Here is an 18,160-nt window from a genome sequence, read left to right on the forward strand (position 1 = left end):
ATCCCATTATAAAGACATAGCAATCTACATCTTTTGCCTATCTGTATGACTTATATTTTGTCTAGTCATAAACCAAAATTTCAAGATGAATGCTGCCAACATAACAGATGACATAGGTGTATGGATCCCAGTGCAAGACTTTTTTTTTTTTTTTGCAAAACACGGGAAAAAAAAAAATCAAACTTTTGCTCATATAAGCTGTCCCGATAATTCGCCAAAACCAGCACAAAAAAACCATTAATAAATTGCCCCTTATTTCCTTTCATAGCCCAATATTTACATACCCTATCCAAGGCAAAGTGTCTTTTTTGCTGGCAACTTATCCCCAGCTCTCAACTAGCTACTCCTCTGAAAAGTTGTAGATAGATACAGGGCTATGGCAGTGATTTGTTGAAGGAAAGTCTAACTGGATTTCACTGGTAAAACTCCTGTATTACTGAAGTGCATGCACTGACTGGTGTCTGGTAGCGCCCCCTACAGTACAGGGAGGTATTACATGTTCTGTACTCTTTACCTGTACCAGGGTTAGCTGCTCCTTTGGACACCAGGTGAGGGCGGCTCCATGTGTTTTTTTTATTTATTTTTTAGGACATTGTATGTTCTGTACAGGACCCTGAAGAAGCTCCTGTCCTCTACATAGACAGTGATTACAGCTCCCAGCAGATCTTTTATATGTAAGGACTTTATTTTTTTTTTTTATTTTTATTTTTTTTTATATATATATATCCTTATTTTCCTATTTCTGGATGACATTTTGGGGCTTCAGAACCAATTACCAGGTTTCTATAGAGTTATGGTCTCAACATACAATGGTTTCAACATACAATGGTCATCCTGGAACCGATTCATATTGTAACTTGAGGGATCACTGTAGAATGATCTGTCCATTCGTGTGAAAGAAGGAGATGGCAGTCAAAGGGCCCCTTCCTTCCATTGATCTGTTGGTTATTGTGGTTGGCTCTTGTTGGTCACGCATGCACACACACACACCATGAAGATTATGAAGCCTCCTTTGGTTTACTTTTATAAAAGGTATATAGATCCTATATAGTGAGACACAATTGAAGACAATGGCACACGATATAGATTTTGCTTCAGGGCCCATAAGCTTCTCTCCATAGATAATAATGCCTTGCATGTACATCTATGCGCAATATTAATCCAGAATTTTAGTGCTGTTGCCCATTGTGACTGATATATGGTAATAACATACAGCCCCTCCACCCACTGATAAAGATCAATATTTGACAAGAAATGCATTTTTAAAAAATCCCATCTGCTGAAAGTCTATCCAAAAATCTATGTATCTTAGGCCCCGACACCTGAACCCTGCTGTAATCCTTCCAGAATCTCAAGTAACAGCTGAGGACTCAGCTATATAATGGAGTCAGCGCTTAAACAAAAATATAGGAAAATAAACAAAAAAAATATTTGGTAAAAGGCAACTAACCCCTTAATGACACAGGGAGTACATGTGCATGAGGGTCTGTGAATCGAGCACAGGAGCTGCACTCGCTTTATAGGTGGTGAGTGATGGCTGCTATCAGTATCTGGCACTCACCGCTAATGACAGGCATCAGCGATCCCACCAATATCCGTCATTAAAGGGGTACTCCGGTGAAAAGCTTTTTTCTTTTAAATCAACTGGTGGCAGAAAGTTAAACATATTTGTAAATTTCTTCTATTAAAAAAATCTTAATCGTTCCTGTACTTATTAGCTGCTGAATGCTACAGAGGAAATTCCTTTCTTTTTGGAACACTGATGATATCACGAGCACAGTGCTCTCTGCTGACATCTTTGTCCATTTTAGCAACCATGCATAGCAGATGTATGCTAAGGGCAGCATGGTGGCTCAGTGGTTAGCACTGCTGCCTTGCAGTGCTGGGGACTTGGGTTCAAATCTCACTAAGGACAACAATAAATAAAGCATTATTATTATTATTATTATTATTATAATAACGTCAGCAGAGAGCACTGCGCTCGTGATGTTATCAGAGAGCATTCCAAAAAGAAAAGAATTTCCTCTGTAGTATTCAGCAGCTAATAAGTACAGGAAGGATTAAGATTTTTTAATAGAAGTAATTTACAAATATATTTAACTTTCTGCCACCAGTTGATTTAAAAGAAAAAGGTTTTCACCGGAGTACCCCTTTAACGCTTAAAATGCTGTTATCGGTGCCAAACACAACATCTAAAAGGAAGACAGGTGCAGCGAGATCACAAGGGTCTGAGGACTTAAAACAACAGACAGAGGTCTCTTACCCATCCTCCTGCCGCTGGATCGGCGATCCTGTGATACAGCCTGGCTCTGCCAGTAGAGAGTCACTCTCCCTGTACAATGCTATGCAATAGAACAGAATTGTACAGTAAATACAATCCAATGGTGGCATATAAAAGTCTCTATGGGGGACTCAAAAATTGTAAAAGAAAAAACAGAAAATATTTGGTATCACCACATACAGAAATACAAACTATTAAAGCCCCCATTCAGGAAATAAAATAAAAAAAAGTTATAGGGGTCAGAATAGGGCAATTTTAAGCCTACTGATTATGTTAAAAAAGTTTAAAAAAAATGACTACAATAATAGAAGAGCGTGTAAACATGGGTATCGATTTAATCGTATTGACCCAGAGATTAAAGTGAACATAAGTTTTTCCATAATGGCACTGCATAAAAACAAAACCATCCAAAAGTTGCAAAATTGCAGATCATATGACTCTGTGGAGGAATAATGGCTCTTTAAAAGGCTATATGGCTCTTTAAAAAGGAGAGAAGGAAAAAAATGAAAAAAAAAACAAAATTAAAATTGGCTGTCTAAGGCAGTGTTTTTCAAACAGTGTGTCTCTAGCTGTTGCAAAAAATACAACTCTAAGCATGCCCTGACAGCCTCTGTTCTAAGGGGTTAAAATGCCTCCATACATCTGATCTGGATCTACACAATGTACCACTGAACTGATCTTAAAGGGGTATTCCAGGCCAAAATTTTTTTTTTTTTTTTTTAACAACAGGCTCCGGAAAGTTAAACAGATTTGTAAATTACTTAGATTAAAAAATCTTAATCCTTCCAATAGTTATTAGCTTCTGAAGTTGAGTTGTTTTCTGTCTAACTGCTTTCTGATGACTCACGTCCCGGGAGCTGTGCAGTTCCTATGGGGATATTCTCCCATCATGCACAGCTCCCGGGACGTGACATCATCATTGAGTGGTTAGACAGAAAACTTCAGAAGCTAATAACTATTGGACGGATTAAGATTTTTTAATAGAAGTAATTTACAAATCTGTTTAACTTTCCGGAGCCAGTTGATATTTAAAAAAAAAATAAAAAAAAAGTTTTTGCCTGGAATACCCCTTTAAGCTCAGCTGAACAGAAAGGAGTATGGTTTGTTATATGCTTCTGCAATAATGCAACATAGTTTGCAGTCTAAGGTCATGTTCATACGACCGATTCCGTGCGGAATGTCCTCCCAGAAAACATGAGCGGACAATCCACACATTTGAATGGTCCAGCGGGCGCTAAGATAGCTTGGAAATGTGCAGTCTTATAGACGACAATGCATTTCCGGGATGAATCCACAGAAAGAATGGACACGTCTATTTCTGCAGAGGCAGGAATCAGGTTGTCCGTGCGCAGGCTATGTTCACATGGCAAGAATGTCCGGCCAGAAATTCCGCAGACAGCAGGCGCTGGCATGGACTGCTCGGAAGTGCGACGTCTCTTTAGACGACAATGCATTTCCGAACAGATTCCGCAGAAATCAGTCTAGAAGTCTATTCTTTCTGCAGTCACCAAAAGCGGGATTTCCACGGCAAAAAAATCTGCCACGGAAATTCCGCCATGTGCACAGTGCAGAAGAATCCCATTAAAATCAATTGGATTCTGCTGCAGCAAATTTGCGGGCTGAATATTCCCGCAGAATTCTGCCGTGAACATGGACTAATAATGTAGACTAATAAAAAAAGAAGCCAGAAATACAGCTTCATCAGGGAAAACTTCATCAGCTACAAACTGGTGCAATATAAAAGACATGAAGCTACTTTATACAGTGACCCCCCCGACCTACGATGGCCCCGACATACGATCATTTCAGCATACGATCACTCACAGAGGCCATCACATGTTGAAGGCAGCATCAACATACGATGCTTTTGTAGGTCGGGGCCATCGCATAAACGGCTATCCGGCAGCGCAGACTGCTTCACCTGCCACCGGATAGCCGTTTACGGTGCCCCGTGTGGTCCGCTGACGATCACTTACCTGTCCTCGGGGCTCCGGCGCGTCCTCTTCAGGATCCCCTGCATCGTCGGCGCTCTCCATCGTCGTCATCACATCGCTGCGCACACCGTCCCATCATCCAATAGGAGCGGCATGCGTAACAACATGATGGCGGCGACTGAGAGCAAGGATGCCGGGGAAGCAGAGGCCTTGCCGGCACGTCGGGGACGCGGCGACAGTGATGGAAGGCGACATCCAGGGCAGCGGTGACGGTCCGGAGCGGCGGGGACAGGCGAGTACAACTTCCTCTAACAGTGGTCTACAACCTGCGGACCGCCAGATGTTGCAAAACTACAACACCCAGCATGCCCGGACAGCCGTTGGCTGTCCGGGCATGCTGGGTGATGTAGTTTTGAAACATCTGGAGGTCCGCAGGTTGTAGACCACTGTCCTATACTTTACATTGCACGGATCCCTCAACGTACAATGGTTTCAACAAACGATGGTCCATTTGGAACGGATTACCATCGTATGTTGAGGGACCACTGTATTCCGCCAATGCATACAGCCACTATACAAACCGATGTGTCTTCATCATGGCTACAGCGTACAATCCCTGTGTGGTCGGATTCTGCAGTCATATCCTCCATCTGTCTCCTACTTCTTCCTAACCTACATTTGTTAGGCATCTATAAGCCTGAGATATAGCACAATTTATCCTAATCCCTCTGCTTCACATAATATACAGTATTAGTTTATAAGGCTTTGTCCATACAGAAGAGCTTTGTTGCAATTTATGAAGTTCTGAAGTAGATCAGAAGTAGAGATGAGCGAACTTACAGTAAATTCGATTCGTCACGAACTTCTCGGCTCGGCAGTTGATGACTTTTATTGCATAAATTATTTCAGCTTTCCGGTGCTCCAGTGGGCTGGAAAAGGTGGATACAGTCCTAGAAGACTCTTTCCTAGGACTGTATCCACCTTTTCCAGCCCACCGGAGCACCTGAAAGCTGAACTAATTTATGCAGGAAAAGTCATCAACTGCCGAGCTGAGAAGTTTGTGACGAATTGAATTTACTGTAAGTTCGCTCATCTCTAATCAGAAGCAAAACTAATTTAAAAAGGGGAACTCCGCAGGAAATAATTTTTATTTTTAATTTTTTTTTTAAATCAACTGGTGCCAGAAAGTTAAACAGATTTATAAATTACTTCTATTTAAAAATCTCAACCCTTCCAGTACTTATCAGCTGCTGTATGCTCCACAGGAAGTTCTTTTCTTTTTAAATGTCTTTTCTGTCTGACCACAGTGCTCTCTGCCGACACCTCTGTCCATTTTAGGAACTGTCCAGAGTAGGAGAAAATCCCCATAGCAAACCTCTCCTGCTCTGGACAGTTTCAATAATGGACAGACCCAGCGGGACCCCGGTACTCACCGAAAACAGAGCGTGTTGACCCCCGCATAAAGTGCTGGCAGACACACCCCCTCCATGTATATCTACAGGAGAGCCAGAGATACAGCATCAATTGGATTCTGTTGCACTGTTCACATGGTGAAATTTCCGTGGTAGATGTTTTTGCCACGGAAATCCTGATTCGGCATCCGCAGAAAGATTAGACTTATCTCATCTTTCTGCGGATTTCACTTGGAAATGCATTGCCGTCTATGAGACAACACATTTCCAAGCGGTCTTAGAAACTTTCAAATGTGCTGAATGTCCTCCCTGGGTGTTTTCCTGGGCAGACATTCCGCACAAATTCCGTTCTGTGAACATACCCTTAAAATCAGACCAAGGAAATTTAGAAACAGCTTAAAAGTATCTTATGTTATTTTAAAGGGGTATTCCAGGCAAAAACTTTATGTATATCAACTTGCTCCAGAAAGTTAAACAGATTTGTAAATTACTTCTATTAAAAAATCTTAATCCTTCCAATAGTTATTAGCTTCTGAAGTATTCTGTCTAACTGCTCTAGGATGATGTCACGTCCCGGGAGCTGTGCATGATGGGAAAATTTCCCCATTGGAACTGCACAGCTCCCGGGACGTGAGTCATCATTGATCAGTTAGACTGAAAACAACAACTCAACTTCAGAAGCTAATAACTATTGGAAGGATTAAGATTTTTTAATAGAAGTAATTTACAAATCTGTTTAACTTTCTGGATCCAGTTGATATCTAAAAAAAAGTTTTTGCCTGGAATACCCCTTTAAGCTTCTGACTGGACCCCCTGTGTCTGGTACAGAACACTCCGCTCCCTCAGTAGTCTGTATAATGACGAAGGCTGTCAGAGGCACAGCACGATCTCCGGGGGTTCTGGAGCCGAACACTGAAGCGGAGAACATGATGAGAGGACAAGCTTTATGGAAACAAAACAAGCTAAAAATGTGTAGAAATCCAAGCGTCGGAGGAGGGTCAGGTTAGTTCTGACACCTCAAGGGGGAGATTTATCTAAACCCGTCCAGAGGAAAAGTTGCTGAGTTGCCCATAGCAACCAATCAGATCGCTGCTTTCATTTTTCACAGGTCTCTTTTGAAAAAAATGAAAGCAGCGATCCGATTGGTTGCTATGGGCAACTCAGCAACTTTTCCTCTAGACGGGTTTTGATAAATCTCCCTCCAAAATGTCTATAAGGCAACCAAACCTTCTTATGATACGGAGATAAGTAATCACACAGGTTGGGCCAATTTCTATAGACAGAAGTCATTTCAGACATATAAAGCTGTTGTCCATTTCTCCCCACCACCATCACCACAGATGAACTGAAGAGAGAGAAGCCATTTTAACCTGTACCCACGACTTTTATACAGTAGAAATTGTAAAGGCCTGGATCCTGAGACCCCCACCGATCATCAGTGATTTACTGAGCTCCTTGCCCCTTTGGCGTTTGTTGGCTTTTCTTGGCATTCCTTGAGGATGGGCTATAGACAGAATAGGACTTCTCTTCAGTAAGGCTTCTTTGCCCCTTGTTTTCAGTTAAAGGGGTACTTCGCCACTAGACATCTCAGCCCCTTTCCAAAATGATAAGGAATAAGATGCCCGATTGTGGGGGTCCCGCAGCTGGGACCCCCACGATCTCTGTGCAGCACCCGGTGCCCGTTTAGAACGCTAGGTGCGGGCAGCCGGGATTGTGACATCACGACAACGCCCCCTCAATGCAAGTCTACGGGAGGGGGCGTGGCATCCGCCATGCCCCCTCCCGTAGACTTGCATTGAGGGGGCGAGGTGTGACATCTCGAGGGGCATGTCCGTGACGTCACGACCGCCGCCACCCACTCCAAACGTTCGGAACGAAATGTTCCAAAGGCTAGGGCAGCGAGAGTACCCCTTTAATGGTGGGATCCTCTATACAATAGGTCTCCAACCGGTATTTTACTTTCCAGGCATGTTCGTTGTAGTAGTTTTGCAACATTTGGAAGTTTGGAGACCACTGCTCTACTCTTTCTCCTGTCAACATAAAATCACGTCATCAGGATCCACTGGAAATGGTTCAAAAAGAAGGATCTGCAACAATAAGGAACCGAACCAGAATGGGTATTTCTTCCCATCTCAATGGCCACTGACGTAATTGATTCTTCTTGTTATGCTACCAGTGGTTGTTGTGTTAAAGGGGTACTGCAGAGGCAAAAGAAAAATGTATAAAATGAACTGGTACCGGGAGGTTTAACAGATTTGTCAATTCCTTCTAATTTAAAAATCTTAATCCTTCCAGTACTTATTAGTATGCTCCAGAGGAAGTTATGTAGTTCTTTCCAGTCAGACCAGAGTGCTCTCTGCTGACCGCTCTGTCCATGTCAGGACCTGTCCAGAGCAGGAGAGGTTTGCAATGGGGATTTTGCTCCTGCTCTGGACAGCTCATGAAACAGACAGAGGTGGCAGCAGAGAGCACTGTGGTCAGACAAAGAACTACCCAACTTCCTCTGGAGCATATAGCAGCTGATAAGTACTGGCATGGTTATAACTTTTAAATAGAAGTCATTTCCAAATCTGTATAACTGTCTTGCACCAGTTAATTTTTTTTTACCACTTTAAGGCTCGGTTCACACTACGGAATTTCCGCTTAGAAATTGAAGGCAGAAATTCCGTTTGCTAAAATGTATAATGTAGTGAATGGTTTTCCTTTCACAAATTCACACTTCGGAATTTGTGAAGGGAAAATCCGCCTGTAAATTTTCACCTGACGAATGGCGTTGCTCATTCTTCAGGTGGAAATACTTGCGGAACACATTGCAGTCTATTGGAGACTGCAGTGTCCGCGCGGTCCTAGCGCCTACTGATTCAGTCGACGCTGGCCGCACTCGGAATCTCAGGGCAGAGATTCCGTAGTGTGAACCTAGCCTGATACTTCACCGCCTGCTTGAACGTATTGCAGCTGTGGATTAGGTTACTTGCTGGGACTATAGGTTCTAGTATCCTAGCACTGCTTTAGGAGAGAACACATACGGCAGCATGAAATCCTAGGTGGTCCTACACGTTTTCTAACAGGAATTAGGAGGACTTTACCATCGCCATGTGTGCCTGGTATTCCAGAGACTTATTTCCTGCAGTTCTGTAGCTCATTAAACTGTTTATTGTGCTAACACATTGCACAACATCAGTTGCATAATACAGTGCTCCCTCAAGTTACAATATTAATTGGTTCCAGGATGACCATTGTATGTTGAAACCATTGTATGTTGAGACCATAACTCTATGGAAACCAGGTAATTGGTTCTGAAGCCCCAAAATGTCATCCAAAAATAGGAAAAAAGTGAGAATTAAAGATAACTAAGTAGATAACATACAGATAAAGCAAATCTTTACATATAAAAGTAATAAATCTGCTGGGAGCTGTAATCACTGTCTATGTCAGAGTTTCCCAACCAGAGTGCCTCCAGCTGTTGCAAAACTACAACTCCCAGCATGCCAAGACAGCCTTCGGCTGTAGTTTTGCAACATCTGGAGGCACCCTCTTTGGGAAACACTGGTCTATGTAGAGGACAGGAGCTTCTTCAGGGTCCTGTACAGAACACGCAATGTCCTAAAAAAGTAACATGGAGCCGCCCTCACCTGGTGTCCAAAGGAGCAGCTAACCCTGGCCCAGGTAAAGAGTACAGAACATGTAATACCTCCCTGTACTGTAGGGGGCACTACCAGATACCAGTCAGTGCATACACTTCAGTAATACAGGTAAAGAGTACAGAACATGTAATACCTCCCTGTACTGTAGGGGGCACTACCAGATACCAGTCAGTGCATACACTTCAGTAATACAGGTAAAGAGTACAGAACATGTAATACCTCCCTGTACTGTTGGGGGCGCTACCAGATACCAGTCAGTGCATGCACTTTAGGAATACACAGGTTTTGCCAGTGAAATATCCATTCTGATTGGTCGGTTCTTCCAGTCATTGACACATTTCACAGATTCCATAGCATTGTATGTTGAGTCTGGTTTCAAGTTACAATGGTTCAGGAAAGATCATTGTATGTTGAAACTATTGTATGTTGAGGCCATTGTAAGTTGAGGGATCACTGTATCTTGTTATTGGGATCAATCACCGTCCATCTATCCTCTCTTCCCTTAGGCTCCATTCACGTGTATTGAAAAGACAACATTTTGTTCTCTATTCTTTGTCAAAAAATAAAAAGGACAAAATATTGCAGCATGTAATTACCTAGTTTGTAAGGTTGAAAATAAGACCAGAGCCCATCAAGTTCAACCTAAAACCCTACTGTGTTGATCCAGAGGAAGATTTAAAAAAAAAAAAAAAAAAAAAAAGAAAAAAAAACTCCATAAGGCTAGGTTTTCACACAGTTTCTCTTTTTTTCTCTCTTCTTTTTCTTATTTTTTTATTTTTTGGAAAACTGCCACTGCAGCAAATTTTAGAAGTGGATCCAGCAGGAAGGAGAAGTATTAGTCACTCATATTTCCCATTCCTTTTGAATCCACTTCTGACTTTGGCTCAAAAACTGCAGTAGCAATATTTTATAAAATGTCACAAAAAAAAAAAAAATCCTTCTGGCTCCAATATGGCAGAACAAGTCCCTGGATCAACATTCTCAACGTTCCATCTATCCCCATTAGAGATGAGCGAACTTACAGTAAATTCGTTTCGTCACAAACTTCTCGGCTCGGCAGTTGATGACTTTTCCTGCATAAATTAGTTCAGCTTTCCGGTGCTCCCGTGGGCTGGAAAAGGTGGATACAGTCCTAGGAGACTCTTTCCTAGGACTGTATCCATCTTTTCCAGCCCACCAGAGCACCTGAAGGCTGAACTAATTTACGCAGGAAAAAAAGTTATCAACTGCCGAGCCGAGAAGTTTGTGACGAATCGAATTTACTGTAAGTTCGCTCATCTCTAATCCCCATAAATCTAGTATCAATAACTTCTGATATACTTTTCCAGCGCAGTTTTTTCTGTTAAATTAATGGACATGGAGGAAACCCAACATAGCCATATAGGAGGCCAAACAGAATTTGTAATCTGTTTATAGCGGCCTGTGGTCACTCTATGCAGGGTTTACATAGACTGCTGTGATGTATATATTATTTGGAGAACACAGAGCTGTACGGTTATGTTCAGATTGCTGTAAATGGGATTCCACCGCACAGTGCACAAATTCCACCAAAAGAATAATTTTTCTCCATGTGTCTATGGGGACGGTAATGTCCGCTCGGTCCCAGCGCTGATGCCTTCAAATTCATTATTCTGGCAAGAGATTCTACAGTCTGAACATAGCCTAAATGTGGAGATAGATCCTACCAAGCAATAGAGTAGTAACTTCCCTGCAGGGTTATTTTTGGATGGCTTTAAAATATATTTAAGAGTCACTATTAATACATTTACCTAAAATAAAAGAGCTATCCCACAATCTTAAAGCCAGATCCCACAATAAAAAAAAAAAATATATATATGTTAGTACCTAATCCTGGCCTGTACATTTATCACTTATATTTATGATAATACCTCTTTTCATTAGCTCTCAGTGTTAGGAAATCCTCTTAGGGGAAGGGAGCGTGTCCTTCCTGTGGTGGTGGGAGGTGATTGGTGTGTGGTGGAAGGGGGTGTGTCCTTCCTTGTGGTGGTGGGATGTGATTGGTGCACCTGCTCATGCAGCCTTGTCCATCAGTCATAGACAAGCCTGATGATGCTGCAGGACTGGTTAGTGTCCTAGGAGGTATGGAGACCCAGCCATTTTTTTTTTTTTTTTTTTTTTTTTAACTTAACTGTGAAAAAAAATCCAACAAGGCCAATCAACTTTAAGAGCTTGTTCACATTATGAAAACTCCGCTTTCCGACGTCTCTCTTTAAAGGGGTTGTCGTGGATGAGAAAAACACGGCTTCTTTCTTTCAGAAACAGCACCACTACTGTCCACAGGTTGTGTCTGGTATTGCAGCTCGGCTCGACTGAAATGAATAGGACTGAGCTGCAGTACTACACGTGACCTGGACAAGAGTGGCGTTGTTTTTATAAAAAAGAAAAAAAAAAAAGGAGCATATTCCTAATTCTGAACAATCCCTTTAAAGGGGTACTCCGATGGAAAACAATTTTTTTTCTAATCAACTGGTGCCAGAAAGTTAAACATATTTGTAAATTACTTCTATATAAAAAAATTTTTTTATTATTCCAGTACTTATCAGTTGCCGTATGCTCCACAGGAAGTTGTATAGTTCTTTTCTGTCTGACCACAGTGCTCTCTGCTGACACCTCTGTCCAGGTCAGGAATTGTTCAGAGCAGGAGAGGTTTGCTATGGGGATTTCCTCCTGCTCTGGATAGTTCCTGACCTGGACAGAGGTGTCAGCAGAGAGCACTGTGGTCAGACAGAAAAGAACTATACAACTTCCTGTGGAGCATACAGCAGCTGATAAGTATTGGAAGGAATAAGATTTTTGTCTAGAAGTAATTTACAAATCTGTTTAACTTTCTGTCACCCGTTGATTTAAAAAAAAAAAAAAAAAATATAAAAATATGCGTTTTCCACTGGAGTACCCCTTTAATCTCAATAGGATTCTGCTGCTCTGTTCACACGTGGGAAGCTCTGTGCAGGAATTGATTTCCAGCAGAAGATTGAACATGTTCGAACTTCAGGTGGAATCCACCAGATTGCCGCAGATATAAAAACGGCAAATCCGGCGCGTTCCTGCTCCACGCAGGAAGATAGCAGATCTACTGTGGAAATTCGGCGTGGACATTCCTTGCCGAATTTCCATAGTGTGAACATAGGTCAAAATCAAGAGAATTGTTCAAAAATGTTTTTCCACTTGTATCTAATGTGTATGGCTAACATAAGGGTTATCCTGAGATTAAAAGGGTACTCCGCCTCTAGACATCTTATCCCCTATCCAAAGGATAGGGGAAAAGAGGTCTGATCACGGTGGCCCCCTCCCATAGACTTGCATTGAGACAGGGGGGTGACGTCATGAGGGAAGCATAGCGTCACGAGCCTCCGATGATGCATCGCCAGTCATCCGGCATCGAGCAAAGTTCGCTCCATGCACCGAGTGACTGGGGTGCCGCTGGGACCCCCTCGATCAGATATCTGATCCCCTATGTCTAGGAGCGGAGTGCCCCTTTAAAAATAACCCCTGCTGATGATGAGAATGGAGGTCCCCAGAGTGAATGGAGCGGCAGCCTTTATCCTCAGTCACCTCAAACATTTCCGACAGTCCCTTGGAGCAGAGTTGTCCAAAGAGTGCTCCTCCAGCAGTTAAACTACAACTTCCAGCATGCTCGGACAGCCGAAGGCTGTCCGAGCATGCTGGGAGTTGTAGTGTTGCAACAGCTGGAGGCGCACTCTTTGGAGAACACTGCCGCTGCATTCACTTACGGGACAACTAACCTCTGTTCCTATGACCATGGTCAGAACCCATTGATCAGCTAGAAATCCCCATCTTGTGAATAGGGGGATTCATCTTTAGACATCCCCATTAGGAACCAGCCAACGTAACGCACATCACATCACGTTTACAGCTGCCCCTTTATGACGTGCAATATAGTGCCCAAATAACACAATTATCCATAGAATACTGATGACAGCCTAAATAGCACTGTCAAATCAGTAACCAAGAAGTGAAGCAGCAGTATGTCCAGCTGCCTCTAGACAGGTTTCACCCAAAAAAAAAATGTGGCAGCATCAGGGGTGCAAGCCATTAGAGCCTTTTATAATGAAAGGCGATCCAGCCTGTGCAACCTGACATGCACATGGTATACATTCATTTAATTACAAATATAGGTCACTTTCTTATAGAATACCATGTCCTATTGCGGCGTAGTCAGGGATTTTATACCTCTTGGTTGTCGCTTCATCAGTCACGTTACATAGAAGAGAAGTGTAATTGACCGATACAGCGCCAGTCACATGAGATTAGATGTAAAAGAAAAAAAAAAAAAAAAAAAAGTTACACAACTTGAATTGCTCCTAAATTCGCACAGCTCTAACTAAAAAGTATTGGCTAGTACTCCACCATATCACTAATTAGAAGCCCGAGACGTGTTTCGGAGTTGTACTTTGTCTCTTCTTCACCCCCCATATGATTCCTTTCCTCTTACCTTGCCCAGGTATAGCTGCTCCACGTTCTCATCGATCCACTTCTCCACATCCAGCCTCTTCTGCAGCTCCTTGCGGTCATACTTGACGGTCACCCGGGCTTGTCTCCTCTGTATGGCTTGTCCTGAATCCCTGCTCCTGGAGGGGGAATGGTTTTTATTTATCAGTCTTTTTCCAATCTTATTTGCCGCCATTGTTAAAAGTCCTGGTCTGAGGGGGCTTGGGCTGGTGGTCACTCCTGGAACCAAATTCCTCAATGGACCCAAAAGGGGACCAAATGGACGGGTCTTTGTTCGGAACTGATCAGGGCATCAGCTGTAATAGTGATCAATATAGATCTAGAATGATCAAATTCCCTGTTCCTGCTATAGGTTTCCCAAGATCTGGTATCTCCACGTGTGCAAAGAAAGGATCCTTTATCGTACAATGGACCTATTGGGAGGGAGGCGTCGTGTCCTTGGCTGCAATCTTAATCCTGGGGGGCTCTGATTTTAAGGTCCATCACATGTGTCTGCTCCATATGTTCTTGATGACCATAGCGGAGCATATCCCAGCTGCACCTCGCTAGACTGACACAGCACAATCCTGCACCATCCCCTATAGCCAGAGAGGAGGAGGGGGAGGGAGGCTTGTAAAACTCTCAGTATTGTGCTTCCAAGCCTTTCAGCCATTCACCCATGTGCAAATGAGACACGGACCTCCCATGTACATAGACCAGCGTTTCCCAACCAGGGTGCCTCCAGCTGTTGCAAAACTACAACTCCCAGCATGCCCGGACAGCCTTCGGCTGTCCGGGCATGCTGGGAGTTGTAGTTTTGCAACAGCTGGAGGCACCCTGGTTGGGAAACACTGACATAAAAAACTCTGGTATAAACCTCTCCCACGCTGTATTCCCTATATCCAGCTGACTCCTAAAATTTTTTGATTCTGCACAATATATATATATATATATATATATATATATATATATATATTTATAATTATTATAATTTTTGTTATTTTTTTATTTTTTAAAGGTGGAAAACTTTTTTTTTTTTTTATGAACTGGTGCCAGAAAGTTAAACAGATTTGTAAATGACTTCTATTAAAAAAAAATCTTTATCCTTCCATTACTTTTTTTAGCAGCTGTATGCTACAGAGGAAATTCTTTTCTTTTTGAATTTCTTTTTTGTCTTGTCCACAGTGCTCTCTGCTGACACCTGATGCCCGTATAAGGAACTGTCCAGAGCAGGAAATTTATTTTATTTTTGACTTTCTTTTTTGTCTTGTCCACAGTGCTCTCTGCTGACACCTGATGCCCGTATCAGGAACTGTCCAGAGCAGCATAGGTTTGCTATGAGGATTTTCTCCTGCTCTGGAACAGTTCCTGATACGGGCATCAGGTGTCAGCAGAGAGCACTGTGGACAAGACAAAAAAGAAATTCAAAAAGAACAGAATTTCCTCTGTAGTATACAGCTGCAAAAAAGTACAGGAAGGGTAAAGATTTTTTAATAGAAGTAATTTAAAAATCTGTTTAACTTTCTGGCACCAGTTGACTTAGAAACACCTAAAAAAATATATGTTTTCCATCGGAGTACCCCTTTAAGAATATACCCAAACAGATAGGACAATGGGGGAGATTTATCAAAAAATGTCCAGAGGAAAAGTCGCTGAGTTGCCCATAGCAACCAATCAGATCGCTTCTTTCATTTTTGAAAAGGCCTGTGGAAAATGAAAGCAGCGATCTGATTGGTTGCTATGGGCAACTCAGCAACTTTTTCTCTGGACAGGATTTGATGAATCTCCCCCAATGTTCGCTTAAAATGACAAAACATACACAAGAAAATATGTGGCGTTCCTTCACAAAAACAAGTATATCCTCTTCTTTTTACCCTTTGAATCTCTGTCAAAACTGAGCAAATGACTAGAGATGAGCGAACTTACAGTAAATTCGATTTGTCACAAACTTCTCGGCTCGGCAGTTGATGACTTTTCCTGCATAAATTAGTTCAGCTTTCAGGTGCTCCGGTGGGCTGGAAAAGGTGGATACAGTCCTAGAAGACTCTTTCCTGGGACTGTATCCACCTTTTTCAGCCCACGGGAGCACCTGAAAGCTGAACTAATTTATGCAGGATAAGTCATAAACTGCTGAGCCGAGAAGTTCGTGACGAATCGAATTTACTGTAAGTTCGCTCATCTCTACAAATGACCAATGCATCATCCACTGACCAATATGTCCTGAATACTGAAGCTACGACGAGCATTTGGCAGCTGTCACTACAGTCATTACAGTTATTACAATAAATATTTAAAGGGGTTATCCCGGATAAGGAAAAACATAGATTTAGTCTCCTAGAAACAGCGCTACCCTTCTCCTCTGATTGTGTGTGGTATTGCAGCTCAGTTCCATTGAAGTAAATGAAGCCAAGCTGTAATATCACACACAACCTGAAGATAGGGGTGGCGCTGTTTTTGGAAGAAAGCAGCCATGTTTTTCTGATCCTGTATAACCCCTTTAAGGCCAAGTTGACACGGCTGAAAATGTGCAGAATGTCCGCCCGAAAAACACGACTGAATGCTCCAGCGGGCGCTAGGACCGATGGCAATAGACATATAAACATAACCTAACGCTGTTTTTTTATAGTTGGTCCCCACTGATCCAAAGAATAAGGGACTTTGGGGGCTAAGAAGTGGCCGTTTATACAAGGCCCCTCCCCATTAAAGGAGTAATCCAAGATGTTCTTTCTTAAGCGTTTGAGTCCATGACGCCAAGTCATAATTTTGTGTAATTTGCTTCAACAGTATTACCCCCCTTTGTCTCGTTTTTATACACAGGAGTCCCAACTAGAAGTGCTGTAGTCTGAGGGTTTTTATTTTACTGTTGTCTCTGACCTTTCCCGGCATTCCATGTTACCAGAGACAATGTTATAAGTCACATGATCTCCAGGGGGTGTGGCTATGCTGCAGTCAGTGGGTGGATGGCATTACTTCCGAAGGGTAGGTTCACACTACATTTGGAATCTCCGCTCACGGACCGGGGGGCACTGTGCCGTCACCATTGACAGCTATGCAGTACTTGCGGAATTCTGCGCAAAGAATGAACATGTTCTTTCTTTGCGCGGAACAACTTCAGCGGCGGAATTGTCAGCCGCTGAAATTCCGCAGTGTAAACGGGTCTGGCGGAAGAGCAATTCAGACTGATGGTGCTGTTCACTGCGCGGAATTCTACTCGCGGGTTGCACTCGAGGAACTCTGCGGGAATTCCGTAGTGTGAACGTACCATAAGACAGCAGGATGCCGACGTATACTGTTAAAAGAAGCAGCGGACCCCATTTTTTCTATGGCTGAAGAAAGTCACCTAGTGACTCCGTTCGGGACCTATGTTCTATTTCAGAAGCCTGCGTTTTTGTGTCCGCTTAAAATAATGCATAGGTCCTGAATGGAGTCACCAGGTGATTCTGTTGAGCCATAGAAATCAATGGAGTGCGCTGCTCCCGTTAACAGTACACGTCGCCATCCCATTGTTGGCGGGATGCAGGCGGATATGACTAAAGGGGGCAGGAACCTAGTGTGAGCCTACCCTAAATCCCTCCCACCCTGCTATCCACCCACCTGCTGCAGCATAGCCACGCCCCCTGGAGACCATGTAACCTACAGCATAATGTCTCTGGAATGTCATGGAATGCTGGGAAATGTCAGAGACAACAGTAAAATAAATAGACATAACCCAAAGATCAAAGCAGTCGGCACCAACGCTACTACTGTGACTGTCCATATATATTGTTCCGGTCTTATACCGTGGGAGCAAAAAACTGCACTGCCGGTGGCGCTACACATGTAAAAAATAGACATACGAAATCAACTAGCACAAAAAGGAAAGAATAACAGAGCGCTGATCAAAGTACTGGCAGGGCGGGCTGCTTAATCCAGAGACCACAATGGTCCATTCAGGGACTTGCACTACAGCACCTTCGGGTGTGGGTCCTGTGCATAAAAGTGAGACAAAGTGGCGCATGGAGAAAAACATATTACAAAGGATGAAGAACAGATGAATTTGAACATTTATGAACACTGGTCATGTGAGCACTTGTGCCTACTGAGCGCTCACGTGACCAACTCCCATGAATATTCAAATTCACTCGGTGGGCCCGCCTCCTTTGCTAAATTCACCAAAGAAAGAAGCGGACCTTCAGAGGGACACCGATCCGGGCTGCAGGTACCTATCTTAGTCAGAGACCCCACATCGGTCTCCTTTTTACCCGCACTATAACCCAGTGAATTGGGTTTAGTGTGGGTGAACAGGATGACCGTTTCCCTTTAAAGGGGTACTCCGCTGCTCAGCGTTTGGAACAAACTGCTCCGAACACTGGAGTCGGCACCAGGAACTCGTGATGTCACAGCCCCGTCCCCACATGATGTCACGCGCCCGCCCCTCAA

At 43.1% G+C, this 18,160-nt stretch overlaps 1 protein-coding gene across 2 annotated transcripts in view; it reads right to left on the bottom strand.

Moving 5' to 3' along the window:
- Positions 1-14,396, bottom strand: part of PPP1R14A (protein phosphatase 1 regulatory inhibitor subunit 14A) — a 42,964-nt gene extending 28,568 nt beyond the window's left edge. For both annotated transcript variants that reach the window (XR_008847646.1, XM_056538438.1), the window contains exon 1: positions 13,746-14,396. Coding sequence is in view for 1 of the 2 variants with exons in the window: in XM_056538438.1 (XP_056394413.1) it covers positions 13,746-13,937 (192 nt within the window). In the remaining variant the exon portion in view is untranslated. The remainder of the gene's footprint in view (positions 1-13,745) is intronic.
- Positions 14,397-18,160: the final 3,764 nt, after the last annotated feature.

This window comes from Hyla sarda, chromosome 9, assembly GCF_029499605.1.
Source record: "Hyla sarda isolate aHylSar1 chromosome 9, aHylSar1.hap1, whole genome shotgun sequence".
In the NCBI taxonomy this organism is placed as follows: Eukaryota; Metazoa; Chordata; class Amphibia; order Anura; family Hylidae; genus Hyla; species Hyla sarda.